A 20,945-nucleotide genomic window follows, 5' to 3' on the forward strand; every position below is an offset into this window, starting at 1 on the left:
ATATCGACCTTGTAATGTCATTAACCCCTTAAAGGACCACTTAAAGAAAATGAAGTGCATCATGAAATATTCATGACGAGATGCGGAACATATACACTCATAAATACCAGAAGAATGTGCTGAATAATTTTTTGTTGGTAATTGGCTGTCATTTAAAGTATCGTTGAAACAAGAGGTATTGGAAGATAGCTAATTTTAGTATTATTTATGACGTTCTTTCCTGGATAAATGTAGATGTATATACGTAATAAAATGTTAATTAGTAAGTTATATGCTTTCCATATAATGTTCTATCTTAGTCTGCATAACTTGTTTGCTTGTTTTTGTTTCTAACGCTTCTCCATACTGGGCTAAGAGATTTTTTATTTTTTTTGCAGCAGTCGGCCCTGATATCAGCTTTTCTCCTAGTGCGCCATCAAAGATGACCCTGGCAAAATCAGCATCATCTCTGGATAAGAATGCTAAAATGAGCGATTCAGTTAATACGTCACTTTCAGCAAGATCTGTGTACTTATCTTTCTCTCGTTTAGCAGTAGATATATTAGAATTGTAAATTTTGAGAGATAGATCAATATTTGCTTTCGCGTTAGCAACAATTAACACACTTTGAATTTTACTCTCTAGTTTGGAATCAAAGTCTTCTTTAATAAAAGCTTCAGCGTATTGTAGCATTTTTTCATTACTGCTTTTATAACCCTGGCAGCAGAGCGTTAAAAACGCTTCAAACATTAAGTCGTCCTCATTATTTTTGAATTTTAAGAGATATTCGTCGTATAATTTAAAAAATAGAGAAACTTTACCTTTGAAAGCGCCAATTAATCTTAACAGCTTGTGAGCTAATTCGAAATCCTTCTTGTCTATGTTTCTTTTTTGGATCTCTAAAAATAATTCTTCGAATGAAGTTGCAGTTTTGCGTACACTCCAATTCGGAAATTCGAGGCTCCAATTATCATGACATTGTGATTTAACAATATCTATTTCTTCCTCCAACTTGCTAATAATTTCTTTTTCTTCTTCAGTTTGCTGAATTTTCTCGTTTTCGCCCAGAACAGTTAGACACTTGTGTAGTACTAATGGATCAGCTACTATATTATCAAGCGAATAAAAATCATAAAGTTCACAAATTTGGTATTGTGTCATTTCACTGACATACTTATCAAAAAAGCTCAGCGGTATTTTATATTTGAGTACAGAACCTAAAACATTGGGAATTCCGTTGTCCACTATGTAAATAAGGATAGGTTCCACGAGCTCTGAAGGCAAATTATAATTTGAAGAAAAATGGTTGATTAAATAAAGACATCTAACGAGGTCTTGATAAGTCAGACTCTTTTTTCCATCAACCTTTTCTGCCTTGTCAAACTTGATAATTTTTTCTAAGACCACTTCCATCAGTTCATCAGGAACATTTTCCATTGAGGCCTTGTATTGTGTAAAAAGTTCCCAAGAGCTTTGTACTCTTCCTGGATTATTCCTAATAATTTGTTTGATGGCGGGAAGTGAAGGTTTTAAATCAAGATCACGCAAATTATTTGAGTGAATTGTTGCAACGCCGTAGTCAAGATCACTTAAGTTTTCTATCATCATATTGTGTACCATGGCCGCATCCTTTTTAGGAACCTCTAATTTGTTTAAACTTTCGATAACATTCTGCGATAGAGAGTATGGGTCAATGGTGGTTATATCTTCAGGCAAATGATGACGAATTGGATCGAAAGAAGGGTGACGTAGAAGCTTTTTGATTATGTTCTTTCTATTTGAATGAGATATGAGAGAGTAAAACCTCTTGTTAGATAACGTAGCCGCAGAATGAAGAGAGCGTAACATTATTGAATGGCGGTTAGCTGTTAAGCATTTGAAAAAGTAGCTCTCATCGAACTCTTTCATGGTGATGAAATTTTTTCATCTACTTACTTAATCAGTGGTCTACTGAAACAGCCTTCGGGTAATGAAACGAGCGGTAACGCTCACAAATTTTTCTTTTTACGAACAAAATATAAATTTAATACTATGATAAAATCTGCGGTGAGACGGAAAAGGATAAGAACTAGAAAAGTATTATTAGAGTTAAGATATGAACTGTCCATTTAACTATGGTTGAAGAAAAAAAGAGCCAGGATGAAAATTATGAACAATAATTTCGTATATTTCGACTCAATGTACTAACTGTACAGTACCCGTTTTAGAATAGCAGGTACGACAAAAGCAGAAAAATGATCGAACCGAGCTCAGCTGAGAAAAATATAGACGCTTTACCTTCATAGGTTGAAATCATGAGAGAAGTTGATGTGAAATTCTGTTGGATACCGGACAATTGGCTTCCTGATGCAGAAGAAGGATATGCGATCAAGGATGACACTAAAAAGGTGTCAATTTTCGTTCCCTGAGATGAGACTGCTGTTTCACTAAAAGAATTAAGGCCAACTGAAGATGTTGTCAAAGCCGTGTGCTCAAAGTAACCCGTATTTTTCGTTTTGATATATGTATTAGATGTTGGCACAGAAGGCGTAAAACTGGTGCTTAGTAATGTTTTGCTTACGGAGAGGGACGATACGAGTGGGGAAGACGTATAAGATGAGGGACTGGATGGCTGTTTGCTGCTGCAGAAGGAATTTAAGGAGTTTCTCGTGGCATTTACAAAAGTGGGCTCTTCAGATGGAACAGCAGCAGTATTCGTGATATTTTCAGTGTGCACATTGACAATTGAAGCATCTGAGGTTTCAAATACTGCTGATGAAGAGATTATTGGTGTGCTGTTGATTGTTGCGAAAGAAGAGGATGTAAATTGCGAGATGTAAGTATTCATAGCGCCTGTCCATCCAGTTGTTGAGGTTGGAGCGGCTACAACGGTCGAAGCTGTTTCTCTGCTAATGGTTTCCACATCACTAATCACTTCTGATGTGGTGTGAATATCTGTTCCTACTGTGATATTTGAGTCAGTAGAATAGATACTGGTTTGTGCAATTGTCAGGCTGGTAGTAGCAGTTGGAGACAGTTTTGTGCTGGTAGTCACCACATGGCTGATCACTTCTGATGTAGTTCGATTGCCTGTTTCTACTGTGGAAATGGATCCAGTGGAATACGCACTAGTGTTTATACTTGTTAAATCAGTAGTAGTGGTTGAGATAAAAGAGCTTTTGGCGCTAGCTGTACCGAGGTTCCGACCCTGATAAACAATAAATTCCCTAGTAGTCGAGAATTGCGTAGCGTACGTAGTATTTGCTATGGTATCAAGGCATGTGTATTGAAATTCTAACGCATGATCTATTGTGTTTACATTAGCGGGTAGAGATTGTAATGCATTAACCCATAACATTTCCCCATCATATAGTTTTTCGTCAAGTGTAATCCACAGATTACTACCAAAACAAGTGACGTCAGCATTGGTATCATTGTAACTTTGCGGGAACCACCAATCATTAAAATCATTGGATGAATAAACCTGAACTGAAGAACAATCCAAATCGACATTGTTATTGGAACTGTCGTAATCAATCTTCTCAGTACCACCCAGGAAATATCCGTTTGGACAATACATACCCAAATGATAACTTTCAAAAGAACCGTAACCAGTTGAACGCCCAGAGTGAAAAACATTCTCTGTAAAAGCAGCAGGATCGAAATTCACCACATCTGACATTTGATTACCAAGTTTAACAAGCATTGGCCCAGATTTGAAAAACTTAGCGTTTTCTAACTCATATTCATAGCTGGAACCACCATCACTAAAATTTAGCGAAAATGTTATGGATCCATCAATCGTATTATAGGAGGACAGGTCATTTTGAGCAGTACATGTGAAAGTAGTATTTTCATACAAGTATGCAGCCTGTTGCGAAACATAGCATTTGAAAGCCTCAGTACCATCCGCTAAGGAAATAGTAGCTGTTTGCGATGAGTTTAATAGCTTAATCCTATAAACATGTGGCATTGATAATGTGAATTCATCGCCCTCCCTAATGGAAGACGCATCTGCAATACTAAAATCAAAAGTGGCAGTCCAACCTTGATCAGGTTGTTTATTTGCAGTCAGTGGAGTAATTTCTAAATTGGAAAATGTGATATCGTTGATATTTATAGCAGAGGCCAATGCCAAGGAAAAAAGCCACAGAATAATTTTGAGAAAAGTGAACATTTTGAAAACTGGCGAATTGTTGTTCCTTTTGTGCTGACTATATTAAGCGAGGCGACTGATATAAGGAAGATATGAGAATGGACGATTACTAGAATAAATAGAGGGCATTTCGCATATTTATAGTATGCTAAAAGGAATCTTTTTTTGATTCACATGGCTTTTTTTTTAGAAGATTGCATTTCGTTACATGATCAAACAATTCCATTGTAACGTTTTTGGGAATATTTAAGCGCCGTTACTGAAGAATGAAGTGACATAAAGCTGCCATTGTATGGTAAAACACCAAAGGCGAGTACCCTTAGCATTTCCTTATCGAGCTGGAGCGGCTTCTACCTTCCTAATTAGGTCATCAATGACCTGCAAAACAAAGCGAAATGGACAAAGGACCTACACTTGCCTCGTGGCGGGAAACTGCATGTAGTTGTTCAATGTTTCACCACTCAGTGTTGAAACTGTTTACTCCATTGAATTGAGGTGACGATGGATAAACTTTCTTTATTTTTTATATTTTTTTATAATTTAATTAACCTAAATTGAGCCTAACAGAGGAATTTGAAACAACACAATAGAAAACATGAGTTTCAAAAGCTAAATATGGTATTACTATTCATAGTGGTCTTGGTAATGAATAATGCATATGTATACTCTTCTTAACGCCTTATCTTATGTAACCATACACTTTTTTAGTAAGGTTTCAATTAAGCTACTATTCTCAATTAAATACTGCTCTGAGCTAGATAAGGCCTATTGAAGTTGGAGGATTAGATGGATAGAAATAAGGAACTAAATCGTCAAGTTCGAAAGCCTATTCCCATTCATGCATATCACTTACCTTTCCTTAATCATGATCTCTTTAGTGCCATCAGAACTATTTTCTTAACATCGCGATTCTGTCTTCCGGGTATCGCTCCAAAAATGTGCGAGGAAATAGGAGATCGTTCAAATCATCAACTTTTAGTATTGGGTATCAAAGTATCGCAGCCTGGAAACAGAATTAATCTACTGCACAAGAAGGGAATACAGCAAGAACATTCACTTCATTAATAGGACGTATTTCGCTTATGTCCGATCAAAAAGTTTTTGCCAGATATAAAGCAAATGAAATCGTCACAGATCTGCAACATTTTGGAGTAAAAAAGTTTAAATCGAATATAACAAGAAGGAAAAATGCTCTGAGAAAAATTATCGCCAATTTGGTTCTAGGAAACTATGGCGAAATGTCCGTTCTGTTTTCTGAGCTCTTGAAATTTTGGCAAATTGAAGATGATCTAGAAGTGAAAAGAATTTGCCATGAGTATATTAGGGTGATCGGCGCATTAAAACCTCAGCAGGCCAGAGAGGCTTTGCCATTTATAATGGACGATTTCAAAAGCAGAGATGAAAAGTTACAAATAATGGCACTAAGAACTCTGGTATTAGTCCCGGTGAAAGAGCTATCTGATCAGGCCTTCGACTGTATCATTTCATTGGTAAATCACAAGTCTCCACCTGAACAAGTGACGAGGACAGCAATTTACGCACTGTTGGATTTAGATGAAATTGATCATGAAAGGGTATTGGGGTTATCAAGCATTCTACATGACATTGTAAAAGCACAGTCGAGCTCTCCAGAAGTCATTGTAGCTGCATTACATACTTTATATTCCATTCACGAAAAAAACGCTAACATGGAACCCTTCAGGATTCCCTTGGAACTCGCTTTTGACATGCTAGAGCTTTTACCCGAATTAAATGAGTGGAATAAGGCTACTGTTTTGGAAGTTTTGACGACTTCGGTTGTGCCGCAGCATTATTTGGATACCCATGAAATGATCGAACTAGCTTTACCGTACCTGCAACAAGTAAACACATACGTAGTGTTGAACTCTTTAAAATTCATCATGTACTTGTTGAATTATGTTGACGTCATCAAAGAAACTCTAGCCGAAAAGCTATCTAACTCTGTAATAGCTTTGTTAGATAAGCCGCCTGAATTACAATTTTTAGTATTAAGAAACGTTATTCTTCTTTTATTGAGTAGGGAGTCATCTCTACTCAGGCTAGACATTTCGTATTTTTTCATCGAGTACAATGACCCCATATACATCAAAGACACGAAATTAGAGTGTTTATATCTTTTAGCTAACAAGGAAACATTACCAAGAATTCTAGAAGAGTTGGAACAATATGCTACAGATATTGATATTCAAATGTCAAGGAAATCAGTCAGAGCCATTGGTAATCTGGCTGTTAAGCTAGATGAAGACTCTGTACACGATTGTGTCGCTGTTCTACTAGATTTGTTAGAATTCGGTGTTGATTATGTCGTCCAGGAGATTATTTCGGTTTTCAGAAATATTTTGAGGAAATATCCCAATAATTTTAAAGCAAACGTAACAGAACTAGTCAAACACACTGAAGTTGTACAGGAACCTGAATCAAAAAACGCTATGATCTGGATAATAACGCAATATTCGGATGTAATTCCAAACTACCTGGAGTTATTTAGAGTTTTTTCCTCAAACATGTTTAGTGAGACGCTAGAAGTGCAATTTTCCATTCTGAACTCAGCAATAAAATTCTTCATCAGAAGTCCTACAAAGGAAACTGAAGAACTTTGTATGGATTTATTAAAAGGATGCATCGATCACGAAAATAATCCTGACTTAAGAGATAAAACACTGATGTATTGGAGATTGCTGTCATTAACGAAAACGTCTCGTATATCAAACGCGATAACTTTTGAATCTTTAAAATCAGTACTGGACGGAGAGTTGCCACTAATAGAAATGAACACGAAATTAGATCCCACCGTTTTGGAGGAATTGGAGCTAAACATTGGTACAATAGTATCGATTTACTTAAAACCTGTTTCTCATATCTTTAGATTGAATAAAACCAAACTGCTACCACAAAGTCCTATTTTGAATCCAAACAAAGACCTCTTGCCAGTTGTAGGTAACTCATTTCCTCCAACTGGAGCTAATAGGGACCGTCAAAATTCAGAAAGCCAGTCCTCGACGAAGTCCAGAAAGACTGCTATGATGGATGATTATGATAAGCCCGCTGAAAAAATTAATCAGTTGAAAGGTAAGCGTAAATCTAGTTCAAACAACCCCTCAAAACTATCACGGAAACCCTCAACTTTATTAAGAAAACTCTCTATGAAACGGCCCTTTTCGTGACTGCAAATGATACTAATTCCTGTATTTAAATATACTCATATTTAACGAACAATTATGATGAATGAAAAAACCTGATATAATAGACTTAACTAAGCGATCATAAAAAAATTCAAAAAGTTATTTTATAAAACAATTCAGATGTTAAACTAAAGAGTTAATGTAATATATATACAATGAACTGCGTCATAAATTCCCATAGTTCAGCTCATGGGACATTATCTACTTATAAAGACGTGGCTTGGCAGCATTTCATATATAAGGCTACTGAATGTAAATTTTTCTTCCATTGTCTTTCCCGTGTCCCGAGAACTCAATTCAAGCACTGTTCTTGGGCGTAATAAACCTTCCGGTACTACTAAAATCAGACAAAGGCAGGAAGCCTCGATTTGACCTTTTAACGGGTAAAGCTCTAAAAGTTGCTCTCTGCTCCATATTCTCGTTTTCCGTCATTTCAGTATCTTTTTCCCCTGCCTCCCTTACCTAAAGCTTCCTCTTCGGCGGCTAGTAATTGGTCTCTTTCCTTTTTGGCTCTTAGCTTCTCTGTCTTTTTTTGTTCCATAATCAGCTTCTTCTGGTTAGGGGTTCTCGCACCTTCTTCCCACCTCTGAGCTTCTTGAGCTTCTAGTTGTTGTTTCTCTAGTTGGTCCTTTTCGTAAGCTTGCCTACGTTTTCTTGCTCTTCCTGCTGCCACTTTTTTGGCAGTTTCTGAGTATCTCTTGCCAGTATTATGCATGTTCGCTTCTTCACTATGTTTGGTGGTTTCTAATGACAACTATGCGGTTAGCAAACTTCCAAAAGGCGGTTAATAATACGACTACACATTATCCTATATATATATATATATGTACGCAAGTGCTTAGATTGGAAAAAAGGGTGCAACATTCTCGATTGTTCTATTTCAGCCTGTTGATATCAATCTGTCGTTCAATGCTTTGTGGGTGTGCTTTACCCACTCTTATACAGTAGTTAAGTGGCAAAAAGGGTGTCAAAGGGAAAGGAAAACCAGAGGAAAAGCAAAATAGCCGCCAATACTAACTCTAGATTTATATCATGTTATACGATTAATCAGACGCGTCTGATTAATTTCAAAAGTTAAAATATAAACTATTTTTGAAATCCCATTGCAATAAGCGAACTATAGCTGAATCTTTCCTGCAAAAATGGAAGTGAAGGGCAATGGACGCATTGTTAACAAAGTTCAACGAGGATAGAAGTCTCCAAGATGAAAACTTGTCCCAACCACGAACGAGAGTAAGAATTGTTGACGACAATCTTTACAACAAATCGAATCCATTCCAACTATGCTATAAAAAACGTGACTACGGTTCTCAGTACTACCACATTTATCAATACCGTCTAAAGACTTTCAGAGAACGCGTCTTAAAAGAATGTGACAAGAGATGGGATGCGGGCTTTACCTTGAATGGCCAATTAGTTCTAAAAAAGGACAAAGTGTTAGATATTCAGGGAAACCAACCATGTTGGTGCGTAGGATCCATATATTGCGAGATGAAATATAAACCAAACGTACTGGACGAAGTGATCAATGATACATATGGTGCACCAGATTTAACTAAAAGTTATACTGATAAAGAGGGTGGTTCTGATGAAATTATGCTCGAAGATGAAAGTGGGAGAGTGCTTCTAGTGGGAGATTTTATTCGGTCTACACCCTTCATCACGGGTGTTGTTGTAGGTATACTGGGTATGGAAGCTGAAGCCGGGACATTTCAAGTTTTAGACATATGCTACCCCACTCCTTTACCACAAAATCCTTTCCCTGCACCAATTGCTACCTGCCCCACCAGGGGAAAAATTGCTCTTGTTTCTGGGTTAAACCTCAATAATACATCACCTGATAGGCTATTGAGATTGGAGATTTTGAGAGAATTTTTGATGGGGAGAATCAATAACAAAATTGACGACATTTCTCTAATTGGTAGATTACTGATATGCGGCAACTCTGTTGACTTCGACATTAAAAGCGTGAACAAAGACGAATTGATGATTTCTCTAACTGAGTTCAGTAAATTTCTACACAACATTTTGCCATCTATATCTGTTGATATTATGCCCGGAACCAATGATCCAAGTGACAAATCTCTACCGCAACAGCCTTTCCACAAATCATTGTTTGATAAGTCCCTAGAATCATACTTCAACGGTTCTAACAAAGAAATTTTGAATTTAGTGACCAACCCATATGAGTTTAGCTATAATGGCGTAGACGTTCTAGCCGTTTCAGGCAAAAATATCAATGATATTTGTAAATACGTAATACCATCAAATGATAACGGAGAAAGTGAAAACAAGGTCGAGGAGGGCGAGAGTAATGATTTCAAAGACGATATAGAGCATCGCCTGGACCTTATGGAATGTACAATGAAATGGCAAAACATCGCGCCCACCGCACCTGATACCTTATGGTGTTATCCGTACACTGATAAGGATCCATTTGTATTGGATAAGTGGCCCCACGTTTACATTGTGGCAAACCAGCCATATTTTGGAACAAGAGTAGTGGAAATAGGTGGTAAGAACATAAAGATAATATCTGTCCCTGAATTCAGTTCTACTGGGATGATAATATTACTGGATTTGGAAACGTTAGAAGCAGAGACGGTCAAGATTGACATTTAAATAAAACAAGGAATAATTTCCACATAGATATGCAATTAAGTTTTATATGTAAAAGTGAGCATTCATCGTTCAGCTCAAAATACGTTTCTTGTCACAGCTGGTAGAAAAACTATGAGCGTTTTTTCTTACCCGCAGTCGGAGAAAAATTTTTTCTTCGAAGAGGCGAAAAAGAGAAGAAGAGAAAGCACAAATCTGATGAAATAGTAGTATAAAATCGCATTTACAAATTTTCAACCATTGTTTATTTCCTAGGTCATTAAAGAGTAAAGTGCAATCTGTTTACTAATCAGTTTTTGTCTTCATATTTTTGTGTCTTTTCTGCTGCCTCACGCACCTTCTATAATACACCAAATAATGTCCACTTCTCATTGCAGATTTTATGAAAACAAATACCCAGAAATTGACGATATCGTCATGGTTAACGTCCAGCAGATTGCTGAAATGGGTGCTTATGTTAAATTGTTAGAATATGACAACATTGAAGGTATGATTCTACTAAGTGAATTGTCCCGTAGACGTATTAGGTCAATCCAAAAATTAATTCGTGTTGGTAAAAATGATGTCGCCGTTGTTCTTCGTGTCGACAAAGAAAAAGGTTATATTGATTTGTCCAAACGTCGTGTTTCTTCTGAAGATATCATTAAATGTGAAGAAAAATACCAAAAATCTAAGACTGTTCATTCCATTTTAAGATACTGTGCCGAAAAATTCCAAATCCCTTTGGAAGAACTATATAAGACCATTGCTTGGCCATTAAGTCGAAAATTTGGTCACGCTTACGAAGCTTTCAAACTATCCATCATTGACGAAACTGTTTGGGAAGGTATTGAACCGCCATCAAAAGATGTTTTAGATGAATTAAAGAACTATATCTCCAAGAGATTAACACCACAAGCTGTAAAGATTAGAGCCGATGTTGAAGTGTCTTGTTTTAGTTACGAAGGTATCGATGCCATTAAAGACGCATTAAAATCAGCTGAAGACATGTCCACAGAACAAATGCAAGTTAAAGTTAAATTAGTCGCCGCCCCATTATATGTTTTGACCACCCAAGCCTTGGATAAGCAAAAAGGTATTGAACAACTGGAAAGCGCTATTGAAAAAATTACAGAGGTTATTACAAAATACGGCGGTGTTTGCAACATTACCATGCCACCAAAGGCTGTCACTGCTACTGAAGACGCTGAGTTACAAGCTCTATTAGAAAGCAAAGAATTAGATAATAGATCTGACTCTGAAGACGATGAGGATGAGTCAGACGACGAGTAATCATTGCCGCGCCTAATTTTTCTAGGTGTTTTCAAGTGTCATACTGTTTTAGAAAATTTTGTATAGAACAAATACGTATATCCTGCCATATCATATTCTTTGCAATATACACCTTGTACATTTGGCTATTATAAATATTACAATCCATTTAATCATAATCAAAATTTAATTTCTGTTACCACGGGGTTGTCAGTGGAGCATGCCCTGCCGGTTCTCTATAATTTATCTTTTTCACATGAGATATTTTTACCTCAAAAGGTAGTGATGCTGTAATAATATGAGGCTCCCCCCTTTCCTTCGGAATTGCATTTAAATCATTGGGGAACACTAAGACAAGACAAAGGGGCCGTCCACTCATGTGATTTTCAACAAAACAGATAACATGCGGATACACACTGATATATTTTCAAAGGAAAGTCTGACTGATACTTAAGTGAAGTGGTCCTAGTCGGTGGCTTAGGTGGACTACAGTGCAAAGAATAGAATTTTTCAAACATGTCAATACGTCCAGCAACACATGCAGGCTCATGGTATTCCAATAGAGCCCAAGAATTATCTCAACAACTGCATACATACTTGATCAAAAGTACCCTTAAAGGCCCAATTCACAACGCCAGAATTATCATATGTCCTCATGCCGGTTACAGGTATTGTGGACCCACTATGGCCTACTCGTACGCATCGTTGGATTTGAACCGTAATGTTAAGAGAATATTTATCTTGGGGCCGTCGCATCACATCTATTTCAAAAACCAAATATTAGTTAGTGCATTCAGTGAGCTAGAGACGCCCTTGGGTAATCTGAAAGTGGATACAGACTTGTGTAAAACATTAATACAGAAGGAGTATCCTGAGAACGGAAAGAAGCTGTTTAAGCCAATGGATCATGACACTGATATGGCTGAACATTCCTTAGAGATGCAGCTCCCCATGTTGGTGGAAACTTTGAAATGGAGAGAAATTTCTTTAGATACGGTGAAGGTATTTCCTATGATGGTTTCTCATAACAGCGTTGATGTTGATCGTTGCATTGGTAATATCTTGTCGGAGTACATTAAGGATCCGAACAATTTATTCATTGTAAGCAGTGATTTCTGTCATTGGGGCCGCAGATTCCAATATACTGGGTACGTCGGAAGCAAGGAAGAGTTGAATGATGCCATTCAAGAGGAAACAGAAGTGGAAATGTTAACTGCTAGGAGTAAACTTTCACATCATCAAGTTCCCATTTGGCAATCCATTGAAATAATGGACAGATATGCGATGAAAACGCTAAGTGATACTCCAAATGGTGAAAGGTACGATGCTTGGAAACAATACTTGGAAATCACCGGAAACACCATATGCGGCGAAAAGCCAATTAGTGTGATACTAAGTGCTTTATCGAAAATCCGTGATGCCGGTCCTTCAGGCATCAAATTTCAGTGGCCTAATTATTCACAGAGTTCTCATGTGACAAGTATTGATGATAGTAGTGTCAGTTATGCTTCAGGTTATGTTACTATAGGATAATGATCACGGCTAAAACGGTCGAATGTAAGCATATATCTTTCGATTGTATAATTGTTCCCAAATACTACAGCATCTCAAGGAAAAAAAAACAAAAACTTCCAAAAAAATCGAATCCCTGAGGAATCTTTAATACATTTTCAATCTATTTAAGTTTTATAAACGTGTATATGAGATGTCATGAGCATGAATTATTAATAATAAAAACTAAATCATTAAAGTAACTTAAGGAGTTAAATTTAAGCCTTGGCAACGTGTTCAACCAAGTCGACAACTCTGGTAGAGTAACCGTATTCGTTGTCGTACCAGGAAACCAACTTGACGAACTTTGGAGACAATTGGATACCAGCGGCAGCATCGAAGATGGAAGAGTTAGAGTCACCCAAGAAGTCAGAGGAGACAACAGCGTCTTCAGTGTAACCCAAGACACCCTTCAACTTACCTTCAGCGGCAGCCTTGACAACCTTCTTGATTTCATCGTAGGTGGTTTCCTTGTTCAACTTGACAGTCAAGTCAACAACGGAAACATCGACGGTTGGGACTCTGAAAGCCATACCGGTCAACTTACCTTGCAATTCTGGCAAGACCTTACCGACAGCCTTAGCAGCACCGGTAGAGGATGGGATGATGTTACCGGAAGCGGTTCTACCACCTCTCCAGTCCTTGTGGGATGGACCGTCAACAGTCTTTTGGGTGGCGGTCATGGAGTGAACAGTGGTCATCAAACCTTCTTCAATACCGAAAGCATCGTTGATAACCTTGGCCAATGGAGCCAAACAGTTGGTGGTACAAGAAGCGTTGGAAACAATCTTCAAGTCAGAAGTGTATTTTTCTTCGTTAACACCCATGACGAACATTGGGGCGGTGGAAGATGGAGCAGTGATGACAACCTTCTTGGCACCAGCGTCAATGTGCTTTTGAGCAGTGTCCAATTCCTTGAAAACACCAGTGGAGTCAATGGCGATGTCAATGTTTAGAGAAGCCCATGGCAAGTTAGCTGGGTCTCTTTCTTGGAAAGTGGCGATCTTGTGACCATCAACGATGATGTGCTTGTCATCGTGGGAAACTTCACCAGCGTATCTACCGTGAGTAGAGTCGTACTTGAACATGTAAGCGGAGTAGTCGTTAGAGATGAAAGGATCGTTCAAAGCAACAACTTCGACGTTCTTTCTTTGCAAAGCAATTCTCATAACCAATCTACCGATTCTACCGAAACCGTTAATAGCAACTCTAACCATTTTGTTTTGTTTGTTTGTGTGATGAATTTAATTTGAAACTAAGTTCTTGGTTTTTTTAACATTTAAACAAACAATAATAAAATGAATAGACACACAAGAAAAAAACTATCTTGAATGAGTGCAACCTTTATATATTCTTCCAAACCTACAAAAAAATTGCAGGTCTGCGATCACTGGGTACTATCAAAACACATATTAGCATACGTATGTGTTCGTACGTGCGGTCCGCAAGGTCTTTGTGACAGCCATGACATGATTGGATTGAATAGTTCACTTCAGCTGTCACCACCAGTTTTAGGCCCTAACACATCAGTCGAGTTCCACTAGGCTTTGTTAGCCGTAGCTGCGTTGCAACAACTGCGCAAAACGCGCGACTTCCTGTAAATGCCGCAGATCACGTGGTAAAGAAAAGAAACAACAGGCCGACCCAGTTTCGTTGTTTCTTTTCATTATTTCTGGATGCTCTTCACAACGTATTTCATGACATACTTATTGAATTAGTGGAAGCCCAAAACATCATTACCCTGGAAAACTTAATTGACGTAAATTAACTTCAGTTGTCTTATGTTTTTTGCATCCTTAACTTTAGCCGCGCAGGGATAATCATATATGTCGAAAGAGCAACTAAACAATACTTAAAAACGTGTTTGAACTTTTACGAAAGGGTAACGACAAATAATCATTCACTGGAAAAACCAATAAACCATAAGTAAATGAAAAACTGTTTCAACCGATGTTGGTACTTTCCATGTCTTAAAAGAGTACAATTTATAAATTAATGAAAACACAGAAGTATTTAGATCGGCTCAAATGTTTTTGGACATTAAAAGATCTTGAAACTGAGTAAGATGCTCAGAATACCCGTCAAGATAAGAGTATAATGTAGAGTAATATACCAAGTATTCAGCATATTCTCCTCTTCTTTTGTATAAATCACGGAAGGGATGATTTATAAGAAAAATGAATACTATTACACTTCATTTACCACCCTCTGATCTAGATTTTCCAACGATATGTACGTAGTGGTATAAGGTGAGGGGGTCCACAGATATAACATCGTTTAATTTAGTACTAACAGAGACTTTTGTCACAACTACATATAAGTGTACAAATATAGTACAGATATGACACACTTGTAGCGCCAACGCGCATCCTACGGATTGCTGACAGAAAAAAAGGTCACGTGACCAGAAAAGTCACGTGTAATTTTGTAACTCACCGCATTCTAGCGGTCCCTGTCGTGCACACTGCACTCAACACCATAAACCTTAGCAACCTCCAAAGGAAATCACCGTATAACAAAGCCACAGTTTTACAACTTAGTCTCTTATGAAGTTACTTACCAATGAGAAATAGAGGCTCTTTCTCGAGAAATATGAATATGGATATATATATATATATATATATATATATATATATATATGTAAACTTGGTTCTTTTTTAGCTTGTGATCTCTAGCTTGGGTCTCTCTCTGTCGTAACAGTTGTGATATCGTTTCTTAACAATTGAAAAGGAACTAAGAAAGTATAATAATAACAAGAATAAAGTATAATTAACATGCCTGCTCCTCACGGTGGTATTCTACAAGACTTGATTGCTAGAGATGCGTTAAAGAAGAATGAATTGTTATCTGAAGCGCAATCTTCGGACATTTTAGTATGGAACTTGACTCCTAGACAACTATGTGATATTGAATTGATTCTAAATGGTGGGTTTTCTCCTCTGACTGGGTTTTTGAACGAAAACGATTACTCCTCTGTTGTTACAGATTCGAGATTAGCAGACGGCACATTGTGGACCATCCCTATTACATTAGATGTTGATGAAGCATTTGCTAACCAAATTAAACCAGACACAAGAATTGCCCTTTTCCAAGATGATGAAATTCCTATTGCTATACTTACTGTCCAGGATGTTTACAAGCCAAACAAAACTATCGAAGCCGAAAAAGTCTTCAGAGGTGACCCAGAACATCCAGCCATTAGCTATTTATTTAACGTTGCCGGTGATTATTACGTCGGCGGTTCTTTAGAAGCGATTCAATTACCTCAACATTATGACTATCCAGGTTTGCGTAAGACACCTGCCCAACTAAGACTTGAATTCCAATCAAGACAATGGGACCGTGTCGTAGCTTTCCAAACTCGTAATCCAATGCATAGAGCCCACAGGGAGTTGACTGTGAGAGCCGCCAGAGAAGCTAATGCTAAGGTGCTGATCCATCCAGTTGTTGGACTAACCAAACCAGGTGATATAGACCATCACACTCGTGTTCGTGTCTACCAGGAAATTATTAAGCGTTATCCTAATGGTATTGCTTTCTTATCCCTGTTGCCATTAGCAATGAGAATGAGTGGTGATAGAGAAGCCGTATGGCATGCTATTATTAGAAAGAATTATGGTGCCTCCCACTTCATTGTTGGTAGAGACCATGCGGGCCCAGGTAAGAACTCCAAGGGTGTTGATTTCTACGGTCCATACGATGCTCAAGAATTGGTCGAATCCTACAAGCATGAACTGGACATTGAAGTTGTTCCATTCAGAATGGTCACTTATTTGCCAGACGAAGACCGTTATGCTCCAATTGATCAAATTGACACCACAAAGACGAGAACCTTGAACATTTCAGGTACAGAGTTGAGACGCCGTTTAAGAGTTGGTGGTGAGATTCCTGAATGGTTCTCATATCCTGAAGTGGTTAAAATCCTAAGAGAATCCAACCCACCAAGACCAAAACAAGGTTTTTCAATTGTTTTAGGTAATTCATTAACCGTTTCTCGTGAGCAATTATCCATTGCTTTGTTGTCAACATTCTTGCAATTCGGTGGTGGCAGGTATTACAAGATCTTTGAACACAATAATAAGACAGAGTTACTATCTTTGATTCAAGATTTCATTGGTTCTGGTAGTGGACTAATTATTCCAAATCAATGGGAAGATGACAAGGACTCTGTTGTTGGCAAGCAAAACGTTTACTTATTAGATACCTCAAGCTCAGCCGATATTCAGCTAGAGTCAGCGGATGAACCTATTTCACATATTGTACAAAAAGTTGTCCTATTCTTGGAAGACAATGGCTTTTTTGTATTTTAATCGTCATAAAATGCTCCCATCTCAAAAGTAGGGCAAAATTCATGATCGACCGCGCAAAATAAATAGATTTGCAAATAAGTTTTGTATGTACATTTATTAATATATATAATATATCAAAAGAAAAAAATCAAAAAAAAAAAAAAAAAAAAATTGCACTCTTATTCAGTCATCAATTACAAAACCTAGAGATAGCGATGGTGCATATTCAATAAAAAACTCCTTATACTGTCGAGAAAGCTTATTATTGGTACTTCTCGAAGATACTAAAAAAGGTTAATTTTTGGAGACGGAGGCAATAGCGACTAGTCATACTGGTCGACATTAATTTCAATTTTTGGCTGTGCCCACCTCAATTTTTGTTTATTATACCATGGGTAAGCTGGCAAAACACATATTAAAGTAATCACACAACTAATGCCATACGCAGTCAGTAAAACTTTCAGGGACTGTTGTGCAAATCCCAATATACACGCTACCAAAGCTCCGATCATGAGCGATAGCTGTTGAAATTTTTCTGTTTTCCGTTGGCTGGGAAAATCTATTGGAAAAACCAGTTTCCTTTGTACATCTTGTAATATCTCAGACATTGAAGTTGACTATGACGTGACGTTGATCTTGTTTGAGTATTGCTTGACCAATCCTGGAGTAACTTCGTTTAATCTGCCTCGTTTTTTTCTCTAAATAGTTTCTATTATCCCTCCTCCACGCGAGATGTATTTAAAATGTGAAAAGTGTACACATGGCGTTCATCTTACGTAGATGAGAGAAACGCTAAGAAGCCAACCAAACTAGTATAATCTATACATTTATAGATGTTTGTGTAGAACCTTATTTTTATACTCTTGTATTATATTACATTACTTGCATTAAACCGTCATTTCACCAATAATTTGGTCCTTTAGCCAATTAACATATCTGATGAATGGTTCACCCTTGCTAACATCAATAACACTATCGTTCGTAGCTTTTCTATATATATTAATCAGGCCCTTATCCTTAGAGAGCTCGTTAAATAGTTTACAATTCAAAAGATCTAACTGAAACTTCCAAATGGGTAACAATTCATTCTGTAACACATTAACTAAGATCTTCATCTGTAAATCGTTCATCTGTGACTGTTGTTTACTCATAGGGATCTTGTTCAAAAATTTGTAGAGATTAACGAATCCTGATAAACAATTTTGCATTTGTAATATAAATTCATCTTTAAAATCGACATTTAATCTGTTTAATTCCTGGAAAATATACCTGTTCACTCCATAAATGGAGGTGACTAGAACCTTCTCGATCAAATGCCGGCATTTTCCAGGAGTTTCAAAGTGATCTAACTCACAACTATCCAATAATAAGCGGAATCCTGTCCTTAAATCGTAAATTAGTTCACAAATATCACTCTTTAGTGCAAGGAGTTCTTTTTTGTGTGAAATAAATGTGCCAGAATGGTTTAATACTTCGTCTTCCTGCTTTTGAGCCAGATAATACAAGACATACATTAGATCCGTCATATAATGTGAAGTATTCAGAATAAACGGCACTATTTGATTCAGCAGTATAACATTTTTCTTGTTGTTTTCGGATATTCCGTCATTGAGCAAAAGTTTGGTTTGTAAAGACGAAACTGTACTTTCATTAGATTCTCGTGTTTCACTCATACGCCTTTATATGCTATCACAGTTACCTTATTTGTCCTTTTTCTTGTAGAGCTATTCTCTATTCTGCTTTGACTTAACTAGCGTGAAATTAAAACCAACGCCGCTTATCTAATCACAATAAAAGATCAGACTGTGAAATTAATAAAAAGGAAAGGATAAAACGACAGATATCGCACTAACTTTGTTAGAAACATTATGCAGACAAAAGAAGGAGATGCATGTGCCTTTGTATTCTTTTAAACGCAAAAAGGGCAGGTCTATGATTAAGTATGAATGAGCGATATAAAATTTAAGTAGAAAAGGGAAGATAATAGTACTATATATAAATATATAAATGCATTTTTTTACATACCTGTTGGGTGAATAATTTACCTAGCTGTTGGATTTGCTGTTACTGTATTATTGTCGTCATCATTGCCATCGCCTTTATTGTTATCATTGTTATTGTCATCATTATCGTTGTCACTGTCATTAATCTGTAACTTAGACTGTATATCGTAACATTCAGACAGCCTTGTTAATGAGGTCATGCCTTCTAGGCTTTCTTGATCAATGTCCAGAGATATATTGGGTTTGTCTAATGATCCTTGATGAGATTGATGCTGCAGCTGACCTTCCCAAGGCCTAGGTCTTGGCCTCAATGAAGGAGTACTAGCTAAACCCTCATCCAGCGTAACATTGGGCACCTCCACAATATTAGGTATAGGCTTGTTATTCAGAATGTGATCCAGCAACTCTTCATAACTAAGTTCACCACCTGCTGCCATGCTTGACTCGTTATGTTCGCAATCAATTTTCAAGAGGTAAACCGAAACATGTGGAGCTCTTTTACAGGCTCCGATAATAATAAAAGAAACTTTAATAGTTGGTAAGAACTTGACAAAAAAAAACACAATATATATACATAAAAAAGTCAACAACTGACAAGCAAGGTAAAAGGTGATAAAGTTGAAAGATGACTGGCGAAGAATGGGGCTTGACTGTACTGTCATTCTTGGTAAGAGTCGGATTTTTTCTTTTTGGCATTTACCAGGACGCTAATTTCAAAGTGAGGTACACTGATATCGACTATTTTGTGTTTCATGATGCTGCTAAATATGTATACGAAGGCAAATCACCTTATGCAAGGGATACATATCGTTACACACCGCTACTAAGTTGGCTGCTAGTGCCTAATCATTATTTTGGATGGTTTCATTTGGGGAAGGTCATATTTGTTATTTTCGATTTGGTTACTGGGCTCATTATAATGAAGCTTTTGAACCAGGCCATCTCCAGAAAAAGAGCTTTAATATTGGAAAGCATTTGGCTATTGAATCCGATGGTTATCACCATCAGTACAAGGGGAAACGCTGAAAGCGTGCTTTGCTGTTTGATCATGTTCACGCTTTTTTTTCTACAAAAGAGTAGATACACCCTAGCTGGAATCTTATATGGTCTTTCTATCCATTTCAAAATATATCCAATCATATATTGTATCCCAATAGCAATTTTTATATACTACAATAAAAGAAACCAGGGTCCACGAACACAACTTACATCGCTACTCAATATCGGTTTGAGTACTCTAACAACTTTGCTTGGATGTGGTTGGGCAATGTACAAGATATACGGATACGAGTTTCTGGATCAGGCATACTTGTACCACTTATACAGAACGGATCACAGACACAATTTTTCAGTGTGGAACATGCTATTGTATTTAGATTCTGCAAATAAGGAAAATGGTGAGTCCAATCTCTCAAGGTACGCATTTGTGCCTCAATTGCTGCTTGTTTTAGTAACTGGATGTCTTGAATGGTGGAATCCCACATTCGATAACCTATTGAGGGTTTTATTTGTGCAGACGTTCGCATTTGTGACATATAATAAAGTGTGCACATCGCAATATTTTGTTTGGTACCTGATCTTTCTACCATTTTACCTCTCAAGAACGCACATTGGTTGGAAGAAGGGGCTTTTAATGGCCACGCTTTGGGTAGGAACGCAGGGAATTTGGTTAAGCCAAGGTTACTATTTGGAATTCGAAGGCAAGAATGTATTCTATCCTGGACTATTTATTGCAAGCGTGTTATTTTTCGTCACCAATGTGTGGCTACTGGGTCAATTTATTACTGATATTAAGATACCGACGCAACCCACAGTTTCCAACAAAAAGAACAACTGACTGACGTGAACTTGCACCATGTACATCAATTCTATAAATCTACTCATATAATGAATGTGTAAATATGAAAAAAAAAAT

General features: G+C 37.2%; 13 protein-coding genes across 13 annotated transcripts, besides 3 other annotated features; 6 read left to right on the forward strand and 7 right to left on the reverse strand.

The window, feature by feature from the left end:
• Positions 1-267: 267 nt before the first annotated feature.
• On the reverse strand, positions 268-1,827 carry MRX12 (Mrx12p; the record flags this gene model as incomplete). The annotated part of the gene is made up of 1 exon (NM_001181660.1): positions 268-1,827. One exon carries the CDS (start codon positions 1,825-1,827, stop codon positions 268-270), a length of 1,560 nt encoding a protein of 519 aa, NP_012536.2.
• A 2-nt stretch (positions 1,828-1,829) lies between these two features.
• Positions 1,830-2,239: an origin of replication (ARS1015; Autonomously Replicating Sequence).
• Positions 2,183-4,135, reverse strand: SAG1 (Sag1p; the record flags this gene model as incomplete). The annotated part of the gene is made up of 1 exon (NM_001181661.1): positions 2,183-4,135. The coding sequence occupies one exon, from the start codon at positions 4,133-4,135 to the stop codon at positions 2,183-2,185; it is 1,953 nt and encodes a 650-aa protein (NP_012537.1).
• A 1,061-nt stretch (positions 4,136-5,196) lies between these two features.
• On the forward strand, positions 5,197-7,299 carry APL1 (Apl1p; the record flags this gene model as incomplete). The annotated part of the gene is made up of 1 exon (NM_001181662.3): positions 5,197-7,299. One exon carries the CDS (start codon positions 5,197-5,199, stop codon positions 7,297-7,299), a length of 2,103 nt encoding a protein of 700 aa, NP_012538.3.
• Positions 7,300-7,750: 451 nt separating this feature from the next.
• LSO1 (Lso1p) lies at positions 7,751-8,032 on the reverse strand (the record flags this gene model as incomplete). Its single annotated transcript, NM_001184533.1, has 1 exon — positions 7,751-8,032. One exon carries the CDS (start codon positions 8,030-8,032, stop codon positions 7,751-7,753), a length of 282 nt encoding a protein of 93 aa, NP_878106.1.
• A 443-nt stretch (positions 8,033-8,475) lies between these two features.
• On the forward strand, positions 8,476-9,939 carry POL31 (DNA-directed DNA polymerase delta subunit POL31; the record flags this gene model as incomplete). The annotated part of the gene is made up of 1 exon (NM_001181663.1): positions 8,476-9,939. The coding sequence occupies one exon, from the start codon at positions 8,476-8,478 to the stop codon at positions 9,937-9,939; it is 1,464 nt and encodes a 487-aa protein (NP_012539.1).
• A 354-nt stretch (positions 9,940-10,293) lies between these two features.
• On the forward strand, positions 10,294-11,208 carry SUI2 (translation initiation factor eIF2 subunit alpha; the record flags this gene model as incomplete). The annotated part of the gene is made up of 1 exon (NM_001181664.3): positions 10,294-11,208. One exon carries the CDS (start codon positions 10,294-10,296, stop codon positions 11,206-11,208), a length of 915 nt encoding a protein of 304 aa, NP_012540.3.
• A 495-nt stretch (positions 11,209-11,703) lies between these two features.
• On the forward strand, positions 11,704-12,720 carry MHO1 (Mho1p; the record flags this gene model as incomplete). Its single annotated transcript, NM_001181665.1, has 1 exon — positions 11,704-12,720. The coding sequence occupies one exon, from the start codon at positions 11,704-11,706 to the stop codon at positions 12,718-12,720; it is 1,017 nt and encodes a 338-aa protein (NP_012541.1).
• Positions 12,721-12,956: 236 nt separating this feature from the next.
• On the reverse strand, positions 12,957-13,955 carry TDH2 (glyceraldehyde-3-phosphate dehydrogenase (phosphorylating) TDH2; the record flags this gene model as incomplete). The annotated part of the gene is made up of 1 exon (NM_001181666.1): positions 12,957-13,955. The coding sequence occupies one exon, from the start codon at positions 13,953-13,955 to the stop codon at positions 12,957-12,959; it is 999 nt and encodes a 332-aa protein (NP_012542.1).
• Positions 13,858-14,829: an origin of replication (ARS1016; Autonomously Replicating Sequence).
• Positions 14,830-15,512: 683 nt separating this feature from the next.
• Positions 15,513-17,048, forward strand: MET3 (sulfate adenylyltransferase; the record flags this gene model as incomplete). Its single annotated transcript, NM_001181668.3, has 1 exon — positions 15,513-17,048. One exon carries the CDS (start codon positions 15,513-15,515, stop codon positions 17,046-17,048), a length of 1,536 nt encoding a protein of 511 aa, NP_012543.3.
• Positions 17,049-17,350: 302 nt separating this feature from the next.
• SPC1 (signal peptidase complex subunit SPC1) lies at positions 17,351-17,635 on the reverse strand (the record flags this gene model as incomplete). The annotated part of the gene is made up of 1 exon (NM_001181667.1): positions 17,351-17,635. The coding sequence occupies one exon, from the start codon at positions 17,633-17,635 to the stop codon at positions 17,351-17,353; it is 285 nt and encodes a 94-aa protein (NP_012544.1).
• Positions 17,636-17,914: 279 nt separating this feature from the next.
• Positions 17,915-18,700, reverse strand: CAL4 (Cal4p; the record flags this gene model as incomplete). The annotated part of the gene is made up of 1 exon (NM_001181669.1): positions 17,915-18,700. One exon carries the CDS (start codon positions 18,698-18,700, stop codon positions 17,915-17,917), a length of 786 nt encoding a protein of 261 aa, NP_012545.1.
• Positions 18,611-19,169: an origin of replication (ARS1017; Autonomously Replicating Sequence).
• YJR012C (uncharacterized protein) lies at positions 19,069-19,467 on the reverse strand (the record flags this gene model as incomplete). The annotated part of the gene is made up of 1 exon (NM_001181670.4): positions 19,069-19,467. The coding sequence occupies one exon, from the start codon at positions 19,465-19,467 to the stop codon at positions 19,069-19,071; it is 399 nt and encodes a 132-aa protein (NP_012546.4).
• A 188-nt stretch (positions 19,468-19,655) lies between these two features.
• On the forward strand, positions 19,656-20,867 carry GPI14 (glycosylphosphatidylinositol-alpha 1,4 mannosyltransferase I; the record flags this gene model as incomplete). The annotated part of the gene is made up of 1 exon (NM_001181671.1): positions 19,656-20,867. One exon carries the CDS (start codon positions 19,656-19,658, stop codon positions 20,865-20,867), a length of 1,212 nt encoding a protein of 403 aa, NP_012547.2.
• Positions 20,868-20,945: the final 78 nt, after the last annotated feature.

This window comes from Saccharomyces cerevisiae, chromosome X (assembly GCF_000146045.2).
Source record: "Saccharomyces cerevisiae S288C chromosome X, complete sequence".
Lineage (NCBI taxonomy): Eukaryota > Fungi > Ascomycota > Saccharomycetes > Saccharomycetales > Saccharomycetaceae > Saccharomyces > Saccharomyces cerevisiae.